The sequence below is a fragment of the Schistocerca piceifrons genome, chromosome 2 (assembly GCF_021461385.2).
Source record: "Schistocerca piceifrons isolate TAMUIC-IGC-003096 chromosome 2, iqSchPice1.1, whole genome shotgun sequence".
NCBI classification, from domain to species: Eukaryota; Metazoa; Arthropoda; class Insecta; order Orthoptera; family Acrididae; genus Schistocerca; species Schistocerca piceifrons.
In genome coordinates, this window is record NC_060139.1 from 179,001,212 (window position 1) to 179,025,410 (window position 24,199).

At 43.6% G+C, this 24,199-nt stretch overlaps 1 protein-coding gene across 1 annotated transcript in view; it reads left to right on the top strand.

Moving 5' to 3' along the window:
• The window catches only part of LOC124775227 (voltage-dependent T-type calcium channel subunit alpha-1G-like), a 790,960-nt gene that overhangs the window by 26,780 nt on the left and 739,981 nt on the right, over positions 1-24,199 (top strand). Inside the window, exons 2-3 of the mRNA XM_047250065.1 lie at positions 7,269-7,402; positions 17,852-17,949. Of these exons, the coding sequence (XP_047106021.1) occupies positions 7,269-7,402; positions 17,852-17,949 (232 nt within the window). The remainder of the gene's footprint in view (positions 1-7,268; positions 7,403-17,851; positions 17,950-24,199) is intronic.

Consider the following 24,199-nt stretch of genomic DNA (forward strand, 5'->3'; position numbering starts at 1 on the left):
GTAAATAGTCATCCATTAAAATTCCGTAGTTGTTTGTGAACAAGTGTCCGCTAACGGCTGCAGATAATCTCCAAGTATCCGAACATAACCATTTCCAGTGACCGATGAACACAGCCCGCTCCATTATGGAGTCACCCCCAGATTGCGCAGTACCTTGTTGACAACTTGGGTTCATTGCTTCATGCCACGCTCTAACCCTACCATCAGGTCTTACCAACTGAAATCGGGACTCACCTGACCAGGCGGCGATTTTCCAGTCGTCTAGGCTCCAAACAATATGTTCATGAGCCCAGGAGAAGCACTGCAGGCGATGTCGTGCTGTTAGCAAAGGCACTCGCGTCGGTCGTCTACTGCCATAGCCCATTAACGCCAAATTTCGCCGAACCGTCTTAACAGATACATTCGTCGTAACTTTCACATTAATTTTTAAGGTTATTTCATGCAGCATTGCTAGTCTGTTAGCACTGACAACTCCGTTGCTCTCGGTCGTTAAATGAAGGCTGTCAGCCACTACATTAGCCATGGTTGGAGGTAATGTCTGAAATTTTATATTCTCGATATAGTCTTAACACAGTTGATCTCGAAATATTGAATTCCTTTCTGCTCCTTGTGTCTAGCTTCAATTACCATCCCTAGTTCAGTCTGTTGATTCCCGTCATGCGGCCATAATTACACTACTGGCCAATAAAACTGCTACGCCAAGAAGAAATGCAGATGATAAACGGGTATTCATTGGACAAATATATTATACTAGAACTGACATGTGATTACATTTTCACGCAATTTGGGTGCATAGATCCTAAGAAATCAGTACCCAGACCAACCACCTCTGGCCGTAATAACGGCCTTAATATGCCTGCGCATTGAGTCAAACAGAGCTTCGATGGTGTGTACAGGTACAGCTGCCCATGCAGCATCAACACGATACCACAGTTCATCAAGAGTAGTGACTGGCGTATTGTGACGAGCCAGAAGCTCGGCCACCATTGACCAGACGTTTTCAATTGGTGAGAGATCTGGAGAATGTTCTGGCCAGGGCAGCAGCCGAACATTTTATGTATCCAGAAAGGCTCATACAGGACCTGCAACATGCGGTCGTGCATTATCCTGCTGAAATGTAGGGTTTCACAGGGATCGAATGAAGGGTAGAGCCCGGGTCGTATCGAATGAAGGGTCGTAACACATCTGAAATGTAACGTCCACTGTTCAAAGTGGCGTTAGTGCGAAAAAGAGGTGAGCGAGAAGTGTAGCCAATGGCACCCCATACCATCACGCCAGGTGATACGCCAGTATGGCGATGACGAATACACGCTTCCAATGTGCGTTCACCGCGATGTCGCCAACACGGATGCTGTAAACAGAACCTGGATTCATCCGAAAAAATGGCGATTTGCCATTCGTGCACCCAGGTTCGTCGTTGAGTACACCACCGCAGGCACTCCTGTCTGTGATGCAGCGTCAAGGGTAACCGCAGCCATGGCGTCCCGTATTACCGTCCTGAACCCACCGATTCCATATTCTGCTAACAGTCATTGAATCTCGACCAACGCGAGCAGCAATGTCGCGATACGATAAACCGGAATTGCGATAGGCTACAATCCGACCTTTATCAAAGTCGGAAGCGTGATGGTACGCATTTCTCCTCCTTACACGAGGCATCACAACAACGTTTCACCAGGCAACGCCGGTCAACTGCTGTTTGTGTATGAGAAATCGGTTGGAAACTTTCCTCATGTCAGCACGTTGGAGGTGTCGCCACCGGCGCCAACCTTGTATGAATGCTCTGAAAAGCTAATCATTTGCATGTCACAGCATATTCTTCCTGTCGGTTAAATTTCGCGTCTGTAGCACGTCACCTTCGTGGTGTAGCAATTTTAATGGCCAATAGTTTACATCAGAAATCATTACGCATGTATCATCTGAGTACAAATGACAGCTCTGCCAAGGCACTGCCCTTTTATAGCTTGTGTATATGAGCATATCGCTATAACCTCGGTGTAGTCGACCTGTGGGACATTCATCGCCATACCCTGGACGTGGCCACTCCCTAACACCAGGTAGCTGTTCCCCGTCGTCATATAGAGGTACCAGCCGTTCGTCGAACCGTCGAATTAGAGAAAACTAAACGAGTTGACTGTTCATGGAAATGAGGCCGTCACAGATAAAAATCCTCCATGAACGACTATTAGCAATATATATGGAAATCTCATTGGTGTCATCATCGACGGCTAACCACTCCAGGTGCCAATCGACTCAGGGGAATTCATGTCGAATGCTTACCGTCGCCAGTTAAAGAAATATTTGTTCTGTGATACGAAAGCGATTGCGCCGAAAGTCACAAAAGGGTAATATGTCCAGCAAACAGGAACTTGTATTGCAATCATTACTATCAATGACAGAACACAACCCTTTGCTGTTTTATAAGAATGTAGTCGCAACCATCCTCTCGAATCGAGTTTCTTGCAGTAGCCACAAGTAGTCATGAACTGTCGAATAACAGAGCTCCAGACTGACGAATCTATTTCAACAAGCAATCATAATAAAGGTTACTCAAGACAGTTGTTCGTCGTCCTGCTGTTATCTGCGAGACGAGTTTCAATCATCAACCTAGATCCTCAGTTAAACTGTGAAGCTTTTCTCGATTGCAAAAGTTACTTTGGCTCAGAGAAGAAATGTACATGCGGTGACTGCCATAAGCATTGTAGCTGGTCAATAACTTAAGATAACTAACTGTCACGAGCAACCACAACTCATTCCTAAAGGTACGTGTGTCGAGACAGTTAAACTGATCCAGGAGGCGCAGCTGAAAGCCATCGGCGAAGAATGACAGCTCGCTAATATTGCAGGCAAGGTAAAGGAGGAAGTTGCTATCGAACTGCCCACAGGATCGGGCCTGAGGGACAGCGTTGGTGAGTGTTATCCTTTCTGCGACAATTGCCGGATGCTTTCAGATCTGGAGTAGAGGAAAGACAGATCAAAAGGCTTACGGTAAAACACCATATCAACAGTGGCAATCATTCACCATCAGCCAGCGTTCGTATAAGGCATTTCTGTCTGAACAACGGATAATCCGGAAGGAATTTCTGCAGGATGATATTATTTAACCTTGAGAGAGTCCCCAGTCCTCTCCTGTGATCCTTGTGAATAAGGATGGCACATGGCATCGACTACCAGTGACTGGCGAATAGCGTGAAAAAACATGTCTACCGATTGTTTTGCATTGATAATATCCTACACTACTTGAGAGGTGCAAAGTATTTCTCAACTACAGACATGCTGACAGCCTATTGGCAAATCGAAGTTGACAATTTTGTATGGAAAAAAAATCCCATCATGGCCCTGACAGACTCCATAAGTTCTAAGTTATGCCATTTGGACAATGTAATGCTTCAAGTATGTGGCAGACAACGTACTTCGACACCTTACGTGGACGATGTGCCTTTACTCTCAGAATGACTGTTATTTTTTCGAAGACATTTTATGAAAATTTGTTGAAAAATTCAGCAATCGTTGCACAAAATAAATTGTATTTCTTGCCAGTTTCGGGCACCCAGTGCCCTTCTTCAGAAGATTCGAATTATCACAAATACGATAAAAGGACCCTAAGCAGCAAGTGCAGACATTATCAATGGTTCCAGTTTTTGCAATGTGTCTGCACTTGTCGCTTGGTGGCCTTATACCATACTTATACATATACAATGTTCCGTTAACCGCCTAGTTTTGATACTCGTTAATAACGTGATAATTCTAATCTGCTGAAGAAGGGCACTATGTACCTGAAATGAGTAAAGAAATAATACTTCTTTGTACACCTGTTAGCTGATTTCTTCAAAAAATGCAATTTTGAAGAAAATGGGTAAAGTAATAAATCTGAAATCCTATTGAACTATGTGCAGACTGCAAGCCTCCAGCTAAATCTGACGAAGTGCGTCTTCACTGCCCAAAAAACAAAAGTCTTGAGGTCCTAGCTAATGGTGACGGCGCCCATCCTGAATCAGATAAAATAAGAGTACTCACATATTTTCCAACTCCATGACACAGAAATGATGTGAGAAGTTACCGGCGATTCATAAACGACTTCTGTTCCATCGCATGTCCCTTGCAGGTACTACTGCAGGAAGACGCCAGATTTTTCTGGAATAAGCTGTTGCTTGTTGTTAGGGATGTACTAACGTCTTCTTCAGTACTAGCTCTGTATGACGAGAATTCCGAGACAGAATTTCATACAGATGCTAGTAGTTTTGGGATATATACAGTTATGGTACAAATTCACAGAGTTGCTAAAAAAATGACATCTTGTGCTTCCAAAGTACATCCCACACCCCAGTGTAACTGATCTACAATCTAGAAAGAGCGCCTTACAGTTGTTTTGGCCATCAACAAGTTCCAGCTACATTTATTAAATAAAAGATTCACAACTGTGACAGACAACCAATCCCTATGCTGGCTGACGGGCCTATAGGAATCACTGGGTCGACTGACGAGATTGGTACTGAGGCGTCGGCAATTCGACGTCTCAGAGGTGTCCCCAAATACGAGGTCACAAACCGAAAAAAGTGATACAACTAAAACATTCATATTTCTTTACGTACTACATGAATATGTAATAAAAATGGGTCTTCCTATTTAAAAAAACGCAGTTGATTTCCGTTTGGCCTATGGCAGCGCCATGTAGTGGGCCAATCATAGAACCATCTGGTTTTCCTCTTCAAGCTAGACGAGTTTCGTTCTTTGTAGTTTTTTCGTTTGATGCTTATTTCGTGCGATATTTGGCCCGGTCACGATCAATGGACCACCCTGTAGTTTGAGATAGCCTTGCTTACATGAAAAAATTGAAATCCTTCGTACTATATAGTCCAGACAGAAATACTGTTCTTCACGGGCCATCGGTTTTTGGTGGAGGAGTTTTGAACTTTACGTTTACGTGTAATAATACTGCCCAACGTGGTTGTGGGTGGATAACCGCAGCTGTTGCTTATTGTGGTGATGCTAATCTCATGAACAGCAAAACCATCGAGTTTTATGATGTTAGTCATTTTTTGGGCTTCAGCTTTGATAATATGCTGGTCTTCGCACAATCAGTTGCCTTTTATCTTTTTCCATACCCACGTTACCTATCGCGACACAACTTGCTATATCTTATTATTTACATGGGCTCGACATCTATAAATAAGTCTTCAGGGTATTGCCTTACACTCAAGGGAAATAGTATGACGTTGTTGGCTGAGAACTTGGAGGACTCCCCTTGGTTAAGTAGGATTTGAGATCCTTGTTGGTTTGTTTCAAAGTGGTAATGCCGACCTATTAAGTGATACAAAGGAAACCAAATCATATCTTTTTATTTCGATTTGCTTTATAACCAAGGACTACAAGGTATTTGTGAATATTCTTAGCGTCCTCTTTGCATTCTGTTTTTCCCTTAATATTTCGACTGCCATTGGGTTTTGTGTCAAGCTGTTTTTTTGATGCTGTGACAACTAATATGTCGCCAGTTGTAGTAGTACCTAGGCCGTAAATATCCATATTATTGTACTTCGTAGGTTACTGTGTGACATTTTGCTTTAAATTAAGATGGGTCCTCATATATACTAGAGGTTACCTCATCTATAACAATTTTATAGGATTTTGTACACATATATTAAAAGAAAAGGAAACAACGACAATCTTTTGTTTCAACGGAGCTCCTGATTGTATACTGTCTACTTATGATCTTTTTAATGTTTTTCATGTTTTCTTGTAAATCTGTGGAGTTAAATAGTTTTATTACTAATAAATATGTACGCATGTTTTAGTCTATTGTGCTGGATGTACACAGAGATTTGGTTTAACGTCACTACTTTCATTTTTTATCTTTAAGCGCTGTTATGATTACCTGTCACTTTCTGTAAGCTTGCTTTATACACCCTGATGTACACTGCATGTATACTCTTTTATTATGCAGGGGCCCGAAGATGGCATTGTCAAATGATGAAACTGGTAGCCTTCAAAATAAAATAACATCTTAAGTTACACGGCTGTTGTTGAATTTGACTGACATTGACAGTTACTTAACCAGCCGATGTCCCCTGTCCATGTCGGACCAACACAGAAATAGACAACTCCTACAGAAAAATAAGCGTAATACATCAATGTTGGGATATCTCCTCCCGGACTTGTACTTTTTCTTTTTTGGTCATCAGTCTACTGACTGGTTTGATGCGGCTCGCCACGAATTCCTTTCCTGTGCTAACCTCTTCATCTCATCTCAGAGTAGCAAGAGTAGCACTTGCAACCTACGTCCTCAATTATTTGCTTGACGTATTCCAATCTCTGTCGTCCTCTACAGTTTTTGCCCTCTACAGCTCCCTCTAGTACCATGGAAGTCATTCCCTCATGTCTTAGCAGATGTCCTATCATCCTGTCCCTTCTCCTTATCAGTGTTTTCCACATATTCCTTTCCTCTCCGATTCTGCGTAGAACCTCCTAATTCCTTACCTTATCAGTCCACCTAATTTTTAAACATTCGTCTATAGCACCACATCTCAAATGCTTCGATTGTCTTCTGTTCCGGTATTCTCACAGTCCATGTTTCACTACCATACAATGCTGTACTCCAGACGTAGACTCAGAAATTTCTTCCTCAAATTAAGGCCGGTATTTGATATTAGTAGACTTCTCTTGGCCAGAAATGCCTTCTTTGCCATAGCGAGTCTGCTTTTGATGTCCTCCTTGCTCCGTCCGTCATTGGTTATTTTACTGCCTAGGTAGCAGAATTCCTTAACTTCATTGACTTCGTGACCATCAATCCTGATGTTAAGTTTCTCGCTGTTCTCATTTCTACTACTTCTCATTACCTTCGTCTTTCTCCGATTTACTCTCAAACCATACTGTGTACTCATTAGACTGTTCATTCCGTTCAGCAGATCATTTAATTCTTCTTCACTTTCACCGAGGATAGCAATGTCATCAGCGAATCGTATCATTGATATCCTTTCACCTTGTAATTTAATTCCACTCCTGAACCTTTCTTTTATTTCCATCATTGCTTCCTCGATGTACAGATTGAAGAGTAGGGGCGAAAGGCTACAGCCTTGTCTTACACCCTTCTTGTACTTTAGTGAAAGTTAATTTAAATACTGCAATTACTAAAAACAATAAAATCAATTAGAAATATTGCAGTAAAGTGTGATGCAATTCAAGCAATAACAAGACACTGTCGAGTTTGAAAGTGACAACTATTATTCTCTTTATTGACAGAATGTTTAGTAATTTTACCTATTGCATTTCAGATATTCGACGATTTTATATTCGCCTTCTTCGCGCTGGAGATGTCTGTGAAGATGATTGCGATGGGGGCCTATGGGAAGGGGACGTACCTCGCCGATCCCTGGAACTGGCTGGACTTTTTCATCGTCATCGCTGGGTGAGTGAATTTGTGATTCAGTTCCTTAACAATACAATCACTCAATTAAGGGTGTGTTATGTACTTTGCTCTGTTATGTCTTCCACTATTTATAATGTATTTTGGTCCACTATGGATCTTGTTGGTGCTGAGAATTTCTAATCAATCTCTCCTCCGTTCTCATAACATATTCCTTCTTCCACTTTAAAGGTAAAATGTATATGTTTCTTAGGCAACAACGTACGTGGTTCGTTGGCTTTTTTCTGGATAAACAAGTCTTTTATCTTTACAATAGTATAATGGATCATACAAAGAAATAATATTAGTCTCTACATCCCTCGTACTTCATTGGGAAGTCATGCTTAACTGGCCCATTAATTACTCGGAGAACATCAGACACGCACTTCACCGAAATGAATAGAAAGCGACAAATCTGTCGGCCTTTTAGTTCCACAGTGGCGTCCATGTCTCGTAAGATGAATATTGCTGGTTCAGATTCGATCTCGGGCATGCTGGTGTTTTAATAGTGGCGTTACAGTATGCATTCTGAATGTTTATAATATAGTAAATTTATAGAAGGAAATATGTAGTCAGATATAAAGAATGTTTCTGAAACACTTTCGTATGATTTGAGCTAGCCTTGTTCACATGAAAAAATTTAAATCCTTCGAACTATATTGTCCAGACAGAAGTACCGTTCTTCACGGGCCGTCGGTTTTTGGTGGAGGAGTTTTGAACTTTATGTTTAGTAGAATGATACTGCCCAACATGGTTGTAGGTGGATAACCGCAGCTATTGTACTTTGCGGTGATACTAAAGGTAAGCTTGGTCTTGAAACTTTCAACACTCGAGACATTATTGCTTATCGCGCATTTCAGGTATCAAAAGCTTTAAACAGGGACATCGTTAACATCATATTTCAGTTCTAGTTATAAGGACTCGCAATGTTCGTAAGGCCAATGATACTGGCGATATATTGCTACAGATACGTGTTTCTATTTCATATTTGTAAGATTTGGGGTTATTCTGGTCAAAAAATTCACACGTCGATTGGTAGTGAGCTACATGATAAACTTTTTCTATCCTCATTTCGGGAACAGGCAGGTTTAATTTTATGAGAAGCCGCGCCAACGGTTTAAGACGAGAGGCCCTGCAGTTGCACCCGAACGCGTTTAATGACAAAAGTCAGCTGCTGACTTTTGCCGAATATCACAAACTTTTGCCGTATATCACAAACGACTAATTATGGAAGTTTAAGACTCGCTAATACGCCTGAGCGAGAAGAATATGTCCCGCTCGCTGACCAAAAAGGCTCTGACATCAGCACATAATTTTTCGCCGAAGCAAATGATACATATCATAGCGGCACGTGAGAAGGCGATACTGCAGAGGCATTCATGTACAAATGCTACTCTGAATAGGAGACGGCGCCTAAACGTCATCACCGATTTCGTCGTGGTTAATGGTGTATGCAGCACTGGCCACAAACGAAGGAGGCAAACAAGGAGCTACAGATAACCAAGCGTTTAGAAAAAAAATATCATTTTGGCGAGGATCAGACGAGGCGTAATCCTTCTGTGCTAGCGTATTTTACAGACAGCGTTAGGCGCAGTGGGAAAAATACAGAACAGGAATCCAAGGATCGGGGGTCGAGACCATAGGTGAAAAAACTTTTTCCTTCCTTTATTTTCAATTTTTACGTTACTACAATGCAAGTGAACTGAAATATTATTCATTGTATCGTATTTATTAATATTTTCGTAAAAGACATGTAAATCAAAGCCAAAGGAAAATTTGGTTTATGTGTACGTGGGAAAACATGGGAATGTCGTCATAACTGCAAAGAAACTTGGATATTTGCAACAACCTCATACAAAATTCGAAGAGTATTGCGTGCAGGAAAACAAATTTCTTCTGTCAACTGAATCGTAGGGTGAAAACGCAAATCCACGATTATATAACGAGATTTTTTAAGATGAAAAAGGATTGCCATCATGTAGTATTAAAGTGATTTCCCCCCCCCCCCCCCCCTAAATGCATCAGCTGGAGCAACGCTCAGATATTTTTATTATCATGTGAAGAATTTGATCGAAAAATCTTTAAAGCTGCTCTTACCTCATCGAGAGAAAAGTAGAAATCCCATCCCGAGAAGACTGAATCGTAATAAATTCATTGCCAATATTTTGTGAAAGGATGCGTTACCCGCGGTTTGCTGCAACCCTGTGGGAGGAGAAAGAATCTTTTCTGAAGGCAGGCCAACTTTGTTTCTCTATGGAAACTTTAAAGTCATCATGTCATTGTAAAAATTTGTCGTTTATAATGTGCGCAAGATCCCAATACAATTTTTACGATGAATGTCCCCACAGGAATGTATAAATATAAACTGTTAAAGAATAAAAGAATCTAATTTTATATACGAATTTATCTTTTATGCCTTAGAATCGCTTCCTCGTAATTTATTTGCAATCTAAATTTTCATTAACGTTTTCTTTTCCTGCCTTGTATAAAATATTAAAAGACAGAATATACTGACCAATGTTTTGTTTCACTTGCAGTGTCAGTAACGTAACAATTGAAAATGAAAAAAATGTTTCCACATAGGGGCTCGAACCCACTACCTTCGGAGTACCAGGCTATCCTCTATCCGCTGCTCCAATCTCTCAGTGCCGGCAATGCTCACACAAAAGTGTCATACGTCTCCCGTCCGACCCAAAAATACTACTTTTTTCTAAATTTTTGACCATCTGTAGCTCCCACTTCAGTTTCTTTCATTTTTTCAAAATGGTTCAAATGGCTCTGAGCACTATGGGACTTAACATCTGTGGTCATCAGTCCCCTAGAACTTAGAACTACTTAAACCTAACTAACCTAAGGACATCACACACATCCATGCCCAAGGCAGGATTCGAACCTGCGACCGTAGCGGTCACGCGGTTCCAAACTGAAGCGCTTAGAACCGCACGGCCACACCGGCCGGCCTTTCATTTTTTAACAAGCCCTGCGTATACCATAAATCTGGACGAAATCGGTGATGATGATTAGGCGCAGTGTCTTTGTCAGATGAAGAGATTTGTACAAGAGAGGGATTTTTGGCGGGCAGCATCAAACCAATAAATAGACTGGTGGACTCACAATATCTTCAACTTGTGCGAGTTCTTTCACCTGTGGATCTTCAACCGCAGCACCGATTTTACTGTTGGTTGACTATCGATCTTTTAATCCGTCATTCGTATCTTCAGCCACGTTTACAGACGAGCCAACATCAACAGAAGATGAAATAGTAAATACACTCCTGGAAATTGAAATAAGAACACCGTGAATTCATTGTCCCAGGAAGGGGAAACTTTATTGACACATTCCTGGGGTCAGATACATCACATGATCACACTGACAGAACCACAGGCACATAGATACAGGCAACAGAGCATGCACAATGTCGACACTAGTACAGTGTATATCCACCTTTCGCAGCAATGCAGGCTGCTATTCTCCCATGGAGACGATCGTAGAGATGCTGGATGTAGTCCTGTGGAACGGCTTGCCATGCCATTTCCACCTGGCACCTCAGTTGGACCAGCGTTCGTGCTGGACGTGCAGACCGCGTGAGACGACGCTTCATCCAGTCCCAAACATGCTCAATGGGGGACAGATCCGGAGATCTTGCTGGCCAGGGTAGTTGACTTACACCTTCTAGAGCATGTTGGGTGGCACGGGATACATGCGGACGTGCATTGTCCTGTTGGAACAGCAAGTTCCCTTGCCGGTCTAGGAATGGTAGAACGATGGGTTCGATGACGGTTTGGATGTACCGTGCACTATTCAGTGTCCCCTCGACGATCACCAGTGGTGTACGGCCAGTGTAGGAGATCGCTCCCCACACCATGATGCCGAGTGTTGGCCCTGTGTGCCTCGGTCGTATGCAGTCCTGATTGTGGCGCTCACCTGCACGGCGCCAAACACGCATACGACCATCATTGGCACCAAGGCAGAAGCGACTCTCATCGCTGAAGACGACACGTCTCCATTCGTCCCTCCATTCACGCCTGTCGCGACACCACTGGAGGCGGGCTGCACGATGTTGGGGCGTGAGCGGAAGACGGCCTAACGGTGTGCGGGACCGTAGCCCAGCTTCATGGAGACGGTTGCGAATGGTCCTCGCCGATACCCCAGGAGCAACAGTGTCCCTAATTTGCTGGGAAGTGGCGGTGCGGTCCCCTACGGCACTGCGTAGGATCCTACGGTCTTGGCGTGCATCCGTGCGTCGCTGCGGTCCGGTCCCAGGTCGACGGGCACGTGCACCTTTCGCCGACCACTGGCGACAACATCGATGTACTGTGGAGACCTCACGCCCCACGTGTTGCGTAATTCGGCGGTACGTCCACCCGGCCTCGCGCATGCCCACTATACGCTCTCGCTCAAAGTCCGTCAACTGCACATACGGTTCACGTCCACGCTGTCGCGGCATGCTACCAGTGTTAAAGACTGCGATGGAGCTCCGTATGCCACGGCAAACTGGCTGACACTTACGGCGGCGGTGCACAAATGCTGCGCAGCTAGCGCCATTCGACGGCCAACACCGCGGTTCCTGGTGTGTCCGCTGTGCCGTGCGTGTGATCGTTGCTTGTACAGCCCTCTCGCAGTGTCCGGAGCAAGTATGGTGGGTCTGACACACCGGTGTCAATGTGTTCTTTTTTCCATTTCCAGGAGTGTAGTCACAGTCAACTTTTGTCAGCGGATGAAACTCGTCATGATGACTGTTGTGTTGGCTGAAGAGCCAACACCGTGTTACTAGAGGAGGCCGCGTTTTAGCTCACGCAGGCTGGCGTGAGGAGGGAAGAACTATACTGACGTGAGGTCTGGGACATGACAAAGAATTAGAATTCAGAAAGCGGACGTAATTAATTTGATACTTAACTTTAATCCATTAATGATGAACGTCGCTCTTGACGGTACATAATTCACAATATTATCTGTTCTGGATACATAGTAACTGAATATGGCGCCTTGCTAGGTCGTAGCAAATGACGTAGCAGAAGGCTGTGCTAACCGTCGTCTCTGCAAATGAGAGCGTATGTAGTCAGTGAACCATCGCTAGCAAAGTCGGCTGTACAACTGACGCGAGTGCTAAGGAGTCTCTCTAGACTAGACCTGCCGCGTGGCGGCGCTCGGTCTGCAATCACTGATAGTGGCGACACGCAGGTCCGACGTATACTAACGGACCGCGGCCGATTTAAAGGCTACCACCTAGAAAGTGTGGTGTCTGGCGGTGACACCACAATGACATTGAAATGATAGCGGCAGGAGTTTATAATTAATAAGTGAGCTAGAACTGTAGATGACTGGTAGGGACGTATTTTCACGCAGCACGGTAAAGGTACTGTCTACTATTATCCTAGACGTGCTATATGATGTAGCGCTAAACATAATGTATTCCTAATATATTCCGAGCCACAGCACATAAAACAGGTTTTTTTTCCGGTGCTCATACCTCGGGTTCTATTGGTGACACGAAGGTAGGGTCAAATATATTGGATAGTCCTTGTGGTAACCTGCAGCACAGGGTCAAAGTAAGAATATTACATACTTCCTCCAGCGTACACAAATGGAGCAAATTGGTTGGTGCTTTTTGTATTTGATGTGGTCTAGGTGGGCCTCAAGGGGCTTATGGAGTCATTTCTAGTTCGTGGACAGTACTGTAGAAAACCCCAAAAAAGTTTTCCTGCCATTTTTTGTACCAAAACCGTGCCGCATACCCCAATAAGGCTACGCACAGCAAGTGGCTGAAATTTTTGTTATATATTCCTACGATCCCGCTCTCTAACAACCTTGAAACTTTTTTTGATATGTTTCCCGTTTCCGAGATACAGGGTATACACGTAAAATGCGCACGTAAAAATCCGATCTGAGGCGGAAACGTAGTTTATAAGGTGACGGAGCAAGGCGAAATATGCTATAAATTGTCTCCGTCTTCACCTGGGAGCCCCTTTTTGCATTACTGAAGCACATGCAATTTTTTTTTTGCACGTAAAATCCAGTCTAAAACGAAAAATTACATTTGCGTTACCTATTTCAGTTTCACATAAGTAAACTTGGAAGTTCCGCAGTATATGTTTCTGTATGAAATTTAGCCCAAATTTACCTCACACTGTACGAAAAGTCTACGTATTACCAAAACTATGTATCCACAAACTGTTATTCAACTTAAACTCGTACGCTAACCTTGACTAAACACAATCTAATTTGAACTGAACTGTAGTTTGTCTGACTACCACTTGTCTTTATATTAAATGCGCAACTGAAGTAAAACAATTATCTGGTCCTAATCAAAATTTCCTCTTACCTCGCGTTTCGGCAACATTGTTGCAGATTTCTAGAAAGCACAATAGCAAGCAGCAAGCAGGCACCGGATAAGCTAGATTTCTACTTTTAAGTAAAATTTCTACACTATATTCAGACTGTTGCATACCACATGGTTCAATGTGGTAATGCGTAATGATAAACATTCTTTTAAACGTGGGGTGAGGAGAGTAACTATTCGTATGAAATAATATTTCTAGACAACGATTTTAGAATGAAGTACGTATTCAAAAAGATAGAGTAAAACTTTGCGTGATCTCCACACATAGCACTGGACTGAACAATACTATGCTTACCAAAGTGAACAATGATTTAAAAAGGGTACAATTTTAACAGAGAATTTCTATAAAAACCAAACATCTTAGGCAGTTTACTTGTAAATGTATGATTCAGGGAAGTGGGGTGGTCTTTGTCTCAGCTCTGAGCAAGTGAAAATTATGAATCAGCTGACATTAATCATCCCAACAAACTAGCTGCGCAGTCTATCACCTACAAGTGTTCAACTAAAAACGTATCAGACTGCGCAGAGGCAAAGACTGTGCCACAACAAGGCCAAGGGTTGTTTAACAGTAACATAGCTTGCTCTCTCCCTGACGTACACATCGATAACTTAAAAAATCAATATGGCATTCTTACCTTACAAACTATCTAAATTTTACTCACCAACACATTTCTTCTCATGTGAGTTACATTCCCTGCTGCAGCAGAGAAAAGAAGGGATCCAGCAGAAAAGAATCCGAATGTGTTCCTCTTTATTTAAAAGATTCAGACTGAAAAATGGGGTACCAGCTGCCTCATCCTACCTTCCTCGGCACCTTTAAAATTTTTCCGAAAAATTGTGGCATGAGAATATATTCTCGCATTTTTATACTGAGATAGGAGACAGTGGCAGTGGCAAATAGATGGAAAAGTAATAAATACTGGAAGGTAGTAGACAGTTGTCGTTTTATAGAAACAGCGAAAGAGACAATGGCAGCGTGAGAGAAAATAGAGGGACACAGTGACGGTGGATCATCATTGACAGTGATAGAAAAGTGTTCAGAAAAGAGTCAAGGAGACATTCCCGGGGAATGGGGGGTTTGGGAAGGAGGGGGAGAGGAAGAAAGGCAAAGAGAAAGTGGAAGTGGGCAAGAGCCACTCATAATGAGACACAGAGTATATGACATTGATAATGGGAAAGAGAGAGATAGTCACAATGAGAAGAGACAGCAGCAGTAGGAAGGAAGGAATGATATACTAGCAGTAAGAGAGGGCGAAAGACAGTGACAGTGAGAGGAGATTGAATAGCAGGAGAGAACGAAGGAGGCTGGGGCTGTGTAACTGGAGGCAGTAGCAGTTACACACAAAGAGATAATGACAATGAGTTGGGCCGAATGAGTGAGCGGGAAAGGGCGGCTGAGGTTGGATAGGTATGAGCGACTTACAGCGATGGACTAGTGTGTGTGTGATCGAGTTGCAGTTAAGGGAAGTTTGAGGTGAGTTAAGTGGTAAAAAAGTGCGAGTATGTTCGCATGGCAAAATTTTTGGGAAAATTTTTGAAGATGCAGAGGAAAGTAAAATGTGGAAGCTAGTAGATCTCTTTCAGCCCGAGTCTTTTAAATAAACAGGAACACACTCGCATTTTTTGGGCTCTGACAGAAGCATTTTTCCGCTGGTTGATGAATGACCAAGAAGATACTACACTTTTCTCACTATTAATTATGTTACTAGTAGACCGTATAAGCCTTTTCCATTCAGAAATTGCTGACATCTGGACAGTGCGCTGCACTGATTGGAGCCACTATCTAAGGCCGTACTGAGTTTACTGGCACGGTAGCTCAGCGTGCTCGGTCAGAGGGCTGGCCGCCCTCTGTAATAAAAAAGCTGAGTGAAATATTCAACGATGAATTTGAAGTAGTGTTATGTAATGTCCGCTCAGACCAAATGATGAGAACAATGGCGAACAAAAATAAGAAAGGTGGGTACACAGGTTCCTGTTAGATAACCACCGTTAAGCACCATCGTGTGTGGCCAGTTCTTGAATGGGTAACTGTCCGGGTGCTGTTAACAAATTTTCCTTTACAGCAGAAAGAGTGGGAGGGGTGGTGGCGTAAGGGTCCATGATCGCCAATCTTTGCGCCAGTGTCCTAGATTCAATTCCAAATCTCTCCGCAGTCTCACGAAGTGAGGGCATGCAACACTGTTGATTGTTATCCAGCTGTCGGATGAGGCGTTATACTCCTCAAAAAATGGTTCAAATGGCTCTGAGCACTATGGGACTTTACATCTTAGGTCATCAGTCCCCAAGAACTTAGAACTACTTAAACCTAACTAACCTAAGGACATCACACACATACATGCCCGAGACAGGATTCGAACCTGCGACTGTAGCGGTCGCGCGGTTCCAGACTGAAGCGCCTAGAACCGTTATGCTCCTCAACGGGACTCTCTGTGCTCTTCGAGAAGAGAAAGCTATGTGCCAGCGAGGTATTTCATCGTCTCCCTTCTCTTATCATGTCGAATACTACACACACACACTACAGTCATATAAACTTAACAGACACACTCACATACAGCTCTCATACTTCGCGAACAAGTTATACCTGCGGCCGCGTAGCGTAGGGAAAACCTTTGCAGTTAAGGCGGCTGAACCTACCCTTCGGGATCTCCCAGCCATTCTTGATTTAAAACTTAACTGTAGTGAAGCCACTTTTCACACACCCACAGTATATTTGCCAAGGAGGGTGCCAATATGTCTCCTGGAATCGTTTTCAGGTCTAGAACAGTAATCTGCTGTAATGCATTGTTTGACATATGTTGAAATAAATCCATAACTCCTAGATGACCATTTAAGCATCTTCAGATATCGGGAGAGCTGAGGCTGGGGTAACGCATATGATACCCTTATGAAATCGCCGTTTTCGACAACATATTGACAGCAGGTTACACATGGGACAGGCTCTTCAGTATGGTAAACAGCTGACAGCTCCAGCTGTTGATTTATTTTACATAATAGCTCACTTAACAACTGCAAATAAATACTCATTTAATAAACTGTAAACAACTCCACCGTATAAACACAAGCTCAGTGAAATATTTTGTCGTCTCACTTAAGAGAACTGGACAGGAAATGCTGGGGAGGTACAGACTGTCATTAACCTGAAAATCGAGCAGCGCTCACTGTTAGATAAGGTGGCCTCTCCCCGAAGCACGCTACAGCTGCAGTATAGGCGGCACTAGCAGTTTAGAACAGTGTGCAGAGATTTATGTGGATTCTGTCCATATGCGTTTCTGGCGTTAGTAACTCATATCTATATTCAACATAGTGTTAAAGCACTTTGAGGAAAATAGACATCGCCTTGGTATGTCTGCACGCTGTATAGCCAGTGATTCAAAAGGCGCGAAGCCGAGGGTCGATATAGCTTTGTGAAACATCCTGTAGTTGTCCTTTGTGATGTGGTGCGGTAGATAGGTTGGGGAATCACCTTTCGCAGGCCTATGATGGAGGGAGCTGCATGACAACATTCCGGCGACACGTCTTCCCTCGCGCATTTACCCTCCACCCCCGTCGTCTGCACCCTGTTACAGCCCCGAAACGCAATTTATCAATACAGCTCTACTGTCCTCAGAAGTGGTGCACAAATTTAATATTTGTTTTTAACCAACTTCGTTTAGCAATAACCATTAATTTTATCCTATGAAGGCATTATTTTTAATAGTCCGCGAGTTTTCTATCCCCTATAACGCAGAAAGTATTAGCCCTAGAGAAAATATGAATAGGAACTTTTCTGCAGGTAATTTAATTTAGTTCAGTTTTGTACTCGGAAACATTTTCACTTGAAGCCGCGGATTTCGATTTATTCGAGTAAAACGTAATGAAAGTAACCTTTAAACTCCGCCACCCTAATGCTGCTCCTCGCCGGTGAGGATTTTTAGTATGTTGTTTACGACACTCCCTATAACTGCACAAAAATCTGCGACTACACGATTTATTTTCCTCTAATTTTCCTTTGTTGACTGGACTACTAGTCGAATCAGACAGGTCAGTTTACTATAGGTCATTCGTAATCTTCCTTCCTGCCAAAAACGCAGAGACAGGTACTTACGGCACTTTGCTTGTCTTGTTTGTTCCAGGGCACTGGAGTACTGCCTGAACGTGGAGAACATGAACCTGTCCGCCATCCGAACCATCCGCGTGCTGCGGCCTCTGCGTGCTATCAACAGGATACCAAGTGAGTTCTACTCCGTCACGCTACCCGCACTCGCCGACACTAATGTTTATTATAAGAAACTTTACAACGTAAAATCATTTTATTTTAAAGCATGTACAATACCTAGAGAAAGCTCTAGTGTAAAGTAAAGAAAATACAACTTTCGGTTATCCCCACTCCAAAAACGATTTCTTCTCTTAAATGGCACATCCCAGCATAGTGGCAGATTAGTCGAAACTTTTAACTTTGTCTAACACTGTTTCCCATAACGCTGACAATTTTATTCCAGTTCTAGGTGCTACTACAATAACCGAATACTGCTTTTCTTATTCACTTTTATGCAAGTTTTTAGCCATTATGGAATTACTAATGGACGACGATGTAAAAAACAAATAGTAAATGAATCCGAGAGCAAAAATCTGCACTCAACCCCCTTGAGGCTGTAATATAGGTGTTTCTCACGATGATATACTCTGCTTTCTCAGAATCATCACTTATCTATCTACCCTTTGTGGTGTTGTAAAAACTGCAATGTTAAAATATTAGCTACTAAAGTAAAATGTAGGATGAAAGTGGGTGACGTTCGGTACAAGCCTGCTCCATCTTCATTATCTTCATTTTTCTAACACCACTTTATGATATAATTTTATAATCGATTATCGATTATTAAAGCAAACTTGACCGCGACAACTAGCAACAGAGTCTTGGATCCTAACCTAAATTGATATTACATAATTTCTATTTTTATGCATAATATTTGTTGATAACAACAGCATACCATTGCTAACTGCTTCCTGATTTCAAGATACCGTTCAATGCTTCCGAAATTATGTGAGAAGTCTGTATTTCGAATATTGTAACCAGCTAAACCTTCGTCACGCGATATTTCGCTACCATGAACTCAAGGTCTATAACAACTGAAGATCATAATAAGACTATAAGTTTTATTTGGGACCCACTCATTTGGCTAGTTCCAAATACTGTTTTTCACGTATCAACGATGAGTCATGATGCAATACTGAAATTCAACTACACAACTATTTTTAAAAGTAGCGGTCACTTAACTGATGTTAAGAACAAAAGGTCACGTTTTATACATATCACTATAAACCGAGTGCATCAGCTGAGCTGATAGTAACGCAATATCAGTAAAAAATATTAAGTTTTCTAGAACTTCGGAAATATTACAGACTCGCAAAATCTAATACCAGTTTTGAAATCTGTCAAAAAATTCCTTCAAGATAAGATATTTTATGCGTTTCACAATCGCTTTAAATTTCGTAAAAATTATGTTTATTTTACTTTACTAAGAAGTCAGAACGAGATGTGGAAGGAATAATACACTTACATATTGTTTCCAGCACATTAATATGCATTTCGGTTAATTTATGAGACGAAATATAAACTCATTTAAGTAGAAATTAGTGTAGATTCAAGTAGTGCTAGCCATCAGGCAGCTTAATTTTATTAGGAAATATATATTTATATTTCGTTTTTCTTGCATCACCTCCTTCAAATGGGTAGGGGAGGGGCGCTTGTATAAAGATTTTTAAGAGACTCCAAAGGCAGTTCTGAGTTAGATAAAATTGAGGTAGCTCGTTAGACTTCCAGTACATTATTTTTTACGATTGCCTACCAAAGTTAGGTCGACAACACTGGAAACACATGGTTGATGCTTGCAGTTATTGTGAAATCTGCTTGTAATCTGTGTTTACGTAATAAATGTGATGGAGACATGTTTCGTCTTTGCTTGGTTCATCGAACACAATGACTAGCACAAGTGAACACTGGGACCAGACTCCTGGAATGGATTGCAGTCGGTTTCATTAATTCAGCATGTTACGAAATCCTCAAGTTAGGTCTGTGGCTCAGAATTTAACTGTTCAGTATCATCGAGTTTAGAAAACGCCATAATGTTTCAAACCAGCTACTATCGAGTTCAGTTCTAGCCTGCTAAGAAGGCTGAAACTGTGGTGTCGATTGACGAGCTTGTCAAACTTTCCTTTTCCTTCATTAAAAACCGTGAAAATATTTTAAAGATATTTTTAAGATTACCGCAGTACACTCTAAGACAAAAAAAAAACAATCCTCCACGAAGGAAGTATCTGAACGGGACGGAAACCGGTAGGATTGACGTACATGTACATACAAACAAATGATATCAATCTCAGAAGAATTGGGTGATTTATTAAAAAGAAACAGCTTCACGAACACGCTGGTCCATCTCGAGCCCTTACGCGAGCAGTTATCTGGCTTGGCATTGATTGATAGAGTTCCTGGATGTCCTCGTGAGGGATTTCATGTCCAATTCTGTCCAATTAGAGAGTTAGATCGTCAACAACCAGAACCTGTTGGAAGGCACAGCTCATAATGTTCCAAATGTTCTGAATTTGGGAGAGATCAGGCGACCTTGCTGGCCGAGGTACGGTTTGGCTAGCACGAAGACAAGCAGTAGAAACATTCGCCGTGTGCTGGCAGGCATTATCTTCCTGAAATGTAGGCACAGGCAGACGTGGCTTGCCATGAAGAGCAACTAAACAGGTAGCAGAAAACAGTCAAAGTATTGCTGTACTGTAAGGGTGTCGCAGATGAAACCCAGGGGGTTCACAAGTCTTTTGTGACTAAGTGGTTGGCAGCCATGGAGTCCCAACCTTTGCCCCATTACTTTCTTTCCGTACTGTACGTTTATATTTCCACTATCCCTTTCTCCTCTGCCTCTCCATCGGATGGCTTTCTTGGTGCTGACCCCGCTTGGACCTAGTTTATGACTGAGACTCGAATTCCCACTTCCGACGTCATCGAGCACCTGCAAGGTGGTAGCCCCATGACGAAGCAAATATCGCACTGAAGTTAAAACCTTCCGACCCCTCTGCTAGGATCTTCCTCAGGATCCGTAGTAGTGGACACCGGAAGATCCTGAGGATGATCCCAGCAGTTGGGTCGAAATGTCGATCATTTGAGAAGAAATATGATGCGGCCTAGTAACCAAGACGATTTTAACTTCAGTGACAACGGCCCCTAAAGCCTGTAGACTTACATATGTATCGCACTGTTGGTGCCTTAGTTGAAAACTCGCCATGTAGGCGAAGGAGTATATGGCTCTGAGCACTATGGGACTTAACATCTGAGGTCATCAGTCACCTAGAACTTAGAATTACTTAAATCTAACTAACCTAAGGACGTCACACACATCCATGCCCGAGGCAGGATTCGAAGGAGTATATGCCCATCGTCACTGGGGCTCGGGGATTCCAAGCAACGGACTACTGGCCAGGTAGCCATTGCTGAGGTTGGGTGGCGCCCATGCGCCAGCAACTGTGGCCGAGCGGTTGTAGGCGCTTTAGTCAGGAACCGCGCTGCTGCTACAGACGCAGGTTCGAATCCTACTCGGACATGGATGTGTGTGATGTCCTTAGGTTAATTAGGTTTAAGCAGTTCTAAGTCTAGGGGTCTGATGACCTCAGATGTTAGGTCCCATAGTGCTTAGAACCATTTGAACCATTTTTTGTGGCGCCCATGGGGAGAGCCCCCGTTCGGAGTTGGTGGCACAATGGCGGATGAAGTTACTTCTTGCTGATGTCCATAATGCCCCCGCAGTATCTGTGGTTGAAAAGACCTCCTTTTAATGCAGAGAGATGTGACTAAAATATTCCCTTCCATGGTGGCACTGTGGGAGGAACGTAGGGCTAAGCGGCAAGCAGAAGCAGACAAATACCCCCCCCCCCCCCCCCAATAGTTAGTTTGCACAAGAAATGATGGGGATTTCTTCTTGGCCACAAAACCCTTATTCTTTGTGGAGAACTCAGATGACAAGTTTGGGGAAGTGACAGCCATCTCTAAAATGAAAAATAGGTCAATTTCGATCAAAACAGCGTCCTCAGCCCAGTCACGGGCGCTGCTCGCTTGTAACAACCTGGGTGACATAAGTGTGACCGTCAGTCCCCGTAGTCAGTATATACACTCCTGGAAATTGAAATAAGAACACCGTGAATTCATTGTCCCAGGAAGGGGAAACTTTATTGACACATTCCTGGGGTCAGATACATCACATGATCACACTGACAGAACCACAGGCACATAGACACAGGCAACAGAACATGCACAATGTCGACACTAGTACAGTGTATATCCACCTTTCGCAGCAATGCAGGCTGCTATTCTCCCATGGAGACGATCGTAGAGATGCTGTATGTAGTCCTGTGGAATGGCTTGCCATGCCATTTCCACCTGGCGCCTCAGTTGGACCAGCGTTCGTGCTGGACGTGCAGACCGCGTGAGACGACGCTTCATCCAGTCCCAAACATGCTCAATGGGGGACAGATCCGGAGATCTTGCTGGCCAGGGTAGTTGACTTACACCTTCTAGAGCACGTTGGGTGGCACGGGATACATGCGGACGTGCATTGTCCTGTTGGAACAGCAAGTTCCCTTGCCGGTCTAGGAATGGTAGAACGATGGGTTCGATGACGGTTTGGATGTACCGTGCACTATTCAGTGTCCCCTCGACGATCACCAGTGGTGTACGGCCAGTGTAGGAGATCGCTCCCCACACCATGATGCCGGGTGTTGGCCCTGTGTGCCTCGGTCGTATGCAGTCCTGATTGTGGCGCTCACCTGCACGGCGCCAAACACGCATACGACCACCATTGGCACCAAGGCAGAAGCGACTCTCATCGCTGAAGACGACACGTCTCCATTCGTCCCTCCATTCACGCCTGTCGCGACACCACTGGAGGTGGGCTGCACGATGTTGGGGCGTGAGCGGAAGACGGCCTAACGGTGTGCGGGACCGTAGCCCAGCTTCATGGAGACGGTTGCGAATGGTCCTCGCCGATACCCCAGGAGCAACAGTGTCCCTAATTTGCTGGGAAGTGGCGGTGCGGTCCCCTACGGCACTGCGTAGGATCCTACGGTCTTGGCGTGCATCCGTGCGTCGCTGCGATCCGGTCCCAGGTCGACGGGCTCGTGCACCTTCCGCCGACCACTGGCGACAACATCGATGTACTGTGGAGACCTCACGCCCCACGTGTTGAGCAATTAGGCGGTACGTCCACCCGGCCTCCAGCATGTCCACTATACGCCCTCGCTCAAAGTCCGTCAACTGCACATACGGTTCACGTCCACGCTGTCGCGGCATGCTACCAGTGTTAAAGACTGCGATGGAGCTCCGTATGCCACGGCAAACTGGCTGACACTGACGGCGGCGGTGCACAAATGCTGCGCAGCTAGCGCCATTCGACGGCCAACACCGCGGTTCCTGGTGTGTCCGCTGTGCCGTGCGTGTGATCATTGCTTGTACAGCCCTCTCGCAGTGTCTGGAGCAAGTATGGTGGGTCTGACACACCGGTGTCAATGTGTTCTTTTTTCCATTTCCAGGAGTGTATATTGTAAAAGTAAGTGTACAATATGCGTGCCACTAAAACTCAGAAACGAGTCCCAGTACGATAAACAGAATTTTATAGTTTGGTAGTCCTCGTCCCCTTCAATGAAGAAGGGCCCGTTTTTACCTGAAGGGCGCGTTTTAGAAGATAATAAGGGCTGGGAAGTTTCCCCTCTAGTAATTCTAGAACATTTCAGAACATCCGAGAGTATTCGAGAACATTCCAGAACATTCTAGAGCATTCCACATCACTCCAGAATGTTCCGGAATGTTCCACAATGATCCAGGATGTTCTGGAATGTTTGGGAATAGTCTGGAATATTCGGGAAGATTACACAATATTCGGGAACGTCTCTGAACTTCCCAGACCATTGTGGGACATTTCAGAACACTCTCGACTGTTGTGGAATGTTCTGGAACGTTGTGGACAATTCGAAGCCTTCTGGTATGTTATGGAATTCGCCATTTTCGGGGAGGGGGGGCGGGGCTACATTGGTAGGAGTACATAAAGCAAGACCCGTCGTGGGTTCGAAAGTCAATTTATTATCAGTGACGAAGGGAGGAATCGAAAGATAGTCGAGTGAGTGAATAAAAACAAACAGAGAAGAGCGAGTGATCAAAGTGGTGCAGTGGACTGAATATCAACCGAAAATACAGTTTGAAAAGCATGTTAAGTGTACTTAGTGTATTTGTTAATAACAAGTTGATTTGGCTTATATTTTAGACGCTCCCCAAACACAAAAGAGGAGGAGATCTTGCCTGTTCTGAGGCAAAACAGCGAAAAAACGAAACAGACGAAATGCGCGAAGCATGTTTAAGTTCCCGACGAACGACAATGAGCACCATGAGAAGCAGAGAAACCGAAGAACAAAGAAATGATCGGATGGAAGAA